Here is a 3,716-nt window from a genome sequence, read left to right as displayed (position 1 = left end):
GAAAGAGGATCTATTTATTTCCTGTGCCTGGGAATTTAGGTTACTTGTCAGGAAAGACTCCCTAGTGACATGGCCATGAACTAGGGAGGGGGTGGACCCACTCTGGCAGGAAGCTTTTGAGAACAGTCATTTGTTGGTGGTTGTTGCTCCTGCTGCGAGCTGGAGAGTGCAAGACAAGGCTTTCAGTATTGTGTTTTGTGACTAGTCCCCATCTCTCCAGTTCCCTTGCAGCAATGCATGTTCTGGGTGGAGGTGGAAGATGCTGTGCTTGCTGCTTCCGCAGGCTGTAAGGAATGAACTAGTGTGGGACTTCTGATGTAGTGCCTGCTACATATGGAGCTGTGGCCCAGTTTATGCTGGGTGTTATATGCTTTGCCCAGACTCATTGCAGGATTCCCAAGCTTGGAAGAAGGTATAAAGCAGATCCTATCCCTCATTACCTGTCTTTGCTTCACAGTGGATGTCAGCAGGAAAGACTGAGGCTTCCATTTACCAGCAGGCTGAGGACGGCAAGACAGAGCTGTCCCTCATGCACTTCGCCATCACCAACCCCAAGTGGCAGCCACCCCGCGAGAGCACAGCCTTCATCGGCTTCCTGAAGGAGCGGGTGCACCGGGACAGCAGTGTGGCGCTGGCCCAGCAGGCTGTGCTCCCTGAAAATGCCCTCTTCAGCTCCATCCAGTCCCTGCAGTCAGAGTCAGAGGTACCCAGGCTGGGGGGAGGGGAAGCAGGGTGTTCTTGGGGTGCTTGCTGGGTGCTGGCAACCTGACAATCAGGCTGTGTGGGCAATTTTGTCCTTGCCTGGGTTGCATCTAAGAATACAAATGTGGTAGATAAGCACTAGTCGGGAAACTTCTGGGTTTCTGGAGAGGGCAGCGGGCTGTCCTGGGGCCCTGTGAGGTGGGAGAGGGGCTGAGAGAGCTGAGGTGCCTCAGTTCTTTGTTGCTGGCTGGGATCAGGCCTCCAAGTCGGCATAGGACAGCGATTCTCTCCCTTTCAACTCTGCAGCCTCACAGCCTGATTGCCAATGTGATAGCGGGCTCCTCAGGACTGGGCTTCCACATGGGCCGGGAAGGCCAAGCCTCTCGCCACCTCTCTGAAGTGGCCTCGGCCCTGCGTTCCTTCTCCCCACTCCAATCTGCCCAGCAGCCTCCTGGCGGCTTCCAGACAGCGGGAAGGGATGGAGAGGGAGCCCAGCCTCGTGCTGTCAGTGCCATGACAGCCTCTGGGTAAGATGCAGACTGGAGAGGGGTGGGCCAAACACTTTGCGAATTTCATTACCCCTTGCTCAACTGCCACCCTGTTGTCCTAGATGCATGGTGGCATTTGCAGCCTGGGACAGCTAACATGCAGAGTTAGGCCCAGGTGCTTAGGCTGGTCCCTGAAGGGCTGCTCATCTTATGCACCTGGGGAGATGCTACAGAGGGCTTGTTCCTACCCAGCTCAGGAGCAGATCTCTGCAAGCCTGACATGAGAGTGGAGGGAGGCTGGGTGGTGTGGGGGACAACTGGGTAGCAAACACCACTTGTGTGTCCCATGGCAGTGCTGATGCAAGGACCGTGAGCTCAGGGAGCAGCGCCTGGGAGGGTCAGCTGCAGAGCATGATCCTGTCAGAGTATGCCTCCACCGAGATGAGTCTCCACGCACTCTACATGCACGAGGTGAGCAGTCTGCAGCTCACCAGGCAGGCAGGACTGGTGTGCCCTGTCTGGAGTGAGTGGGATACTGGTGTGAGTGAAAGCTGAGACCAGCGTGTGTGTGCAGTGCTGGGGAGAAGGTGTTTGGGCATCTGGCCTCTCCTGTATGGCTCACTCACTGGTGTGCTGGCCCGCAGTTGCACAAGCAGCACGCTCAGCTGGAGCCCGAGCGTCACACTTGGCACCGGCGTGAGAGCGATGAGAGCGGGGAGAGTGCCCATGAGGAGCTGGATGCTCAGCGGGGTGCCTCCATCCCCATCCCTCGCTCTGCCAGCTACCCCTTCTCCTCATCACGGCAGACCGCTGAGGAGACAGCCACGCTGCAGACTGGCTTCCAGCGGCGATATGGTGGCATCACAGGTACGGGAGCCAAGGCTGAGACCTGAGGTCAGAGTCCCATAACCAATGCCCTTAATGGGCTGGCACGAGCAGCCTGCCTGCTTCTGGACACAGACAGGTCCCCCAAGAAGCTAATCTTCCTTCTTGCCTCTCTTGCAGACCCAGGCACAGTACACAGAGCCCCATCACACTTCTCCCGCCTTCCTTTGGGAGGCTGGGCTGAGGACGGGCAGTCAGCGAGACACCCGGAGCCCGTGCCAGAGGAGAGCTCAGAGGATGAGCTTCCACCGCAGATCCACAAGGTAGGAAGGCTGTGGCTGAGAGGGGCAAGGTATACTCTGGATGCAAGGTTGGGGTGCTGGCAATTCGTCTCGATAGGTGCCACATTCCCTCTCTGTCTTGCAGGTATAGCCTTGTAGACTGGGGATCTGATGGGGATTGCAGACTGGGAGCTGCCTGGGCAGCAGGATGTGGCATCAGCCTGATGCTTCTCCTGACCTGAGTGGACAGGATAGTCCCAGGCTCCGTTTTGTTGCCATCAGTTGCCGAAGAGACAAAACTGCCAGGCCGGTGGCTTTGCGGAGGCACCTCGTGTCCAGCCATGTGTCAAGTCAATGCCACTCTGACTCTTGTGAGGTGAATGTGTGTGTGAGTACATACCCGTGTCTGTGGTCACATCTGTGTCGTCCATGTCGGAGGATCGCTGCAGAGCCTGTGAAAGCTGGCATGACAGGACTAGCAGTGGAGAGCTGCGGACTGGCTTGGAGGTGGCAGCTGTTCCAAGGGACGTGAGATGGCCCCAGCTCCAGATATACACCCAGAGCTGGAACCGGCCTGCAAAATGAAGGCAGGAGTTGTTGAAGGGGCTCTTAGCCTGCAGCACCATACCTGTCCTGCCTGCAGCCCTGAGGAGGTGCTCAGCACTGTGTTTACCCTCCCAGAGAGGAGCAGGACAGCAGTGGGACAGTCACCCACCCCTCTGCCCCAGCATCCTGCAGAGGGATGAGCTCTGGCTGCTGCTGGTGTGGATAGGGGTGGGATCTAGAGCTGATGGGAACAGCTCTGGCTGGGATCTGGCAATGCTGCAGCTCTTCCCCAACTCCCACAATAGCTGGCCCATCCCCAGCCCACAAGGAAGGGTCAGTAAGGTGAAAGTCCTGCGTTCCCGACGTTCCTCCCAGTGGGCCACCTCGTGTTGTATCTCTGGGCTAGGGCAGCAGCATCCTCCCCAGTGCATGGCACTAGTGGGATGTGGGCTGCCAGCAGGCCCTCCTGCAGTGCCAAAGAGACCCTAGCGCAGGGCAGCCTGGCATCTCCCACCCTGAAGGCTATGCCCAGGCTGTGGTGTGTGGGATCTTTCCTCCCAATGCAGCTATTTCTGTGGTTTCAGGCCTTTCCTCTTTCCCAAGCAAAGGCTTCAGTGTTTCACATCTTACCTGGGGGCTCCCAGCTCCTCCTTGTCTCCTGAAACCATCCTTTTGCTTGCAACATGGCTTTGGCTGCTGTGGAGACTGTATATCAAGCAGCTGGCTGGTACCTGGTGAGGCAAGGAGGGGTCCCCTCAACCCAGGAGCGGGTGGCAAACCCCAGCCCAGCCTTGGGGTGGCTGAGGGGGGATCAGGATCGTAGCTGTGCAGCATGGCCTTGGATAAGACCTTCCCACCATCGTTGTGGTTTTCC

At 57.8% G+C, this 3,716-nt stretch overlaps 1 protein-coding gene across 1 annotated transcript in view; it reads left to right on the top strand.

Moving 5' to 3' along the window:
- Nucleotides 1–2,775, top strand: part of ATG9A (autophagy related 9A) — a 7,569-nt gene extending 4,794 nt beyond the window's left edge. The window contains exons 8-13 of the mRNA XM_010016948.1: nt 458–703; nt 1,009–1,229; nt 1,544–1,661; nt 1,835–2,057; nt 2,196–2,338; nt 2,415–2,775. Coding sequence (XP_010015250.1) covers nt 458–703; nt 1,009–1,229; nt 1,544–1,661; nt 1,835–2,057; nt 2,196–2,338; nt 2,415–2,447 — 984 coding nt within the window. The 3' untranslated portion in view covers nt 2,448–2,775. The remainder of the gene's footprint in view (nt 1–457; nt 704–1,008; nt 1,230–1,543; nt 1,662–1,834; nt 2,058–2,195; nt 2,339–2,414) is intronic.
- The last annotated feature ends 941 nt before the right edge of the window (nt 2,776–3,716 follow it).

This window comes from Nestor notabilis, unplaced genomic scaffold, assembly GCF_000696875.1.
Source record: "Nestor notabilis isolate BGI_N333 unplaced genomic scaffold, ASM69687v1 scaffold25800, whole genome shotgun sequence".
NCBI lineage: Eukaryota > Metazoa > Chordata > Aves > Psittaciformes > Psittacidae > Nestor > Nestor notabilis.
This window is presented reverse-complemented; position numbering and strand designations above follow the sequence as displayed.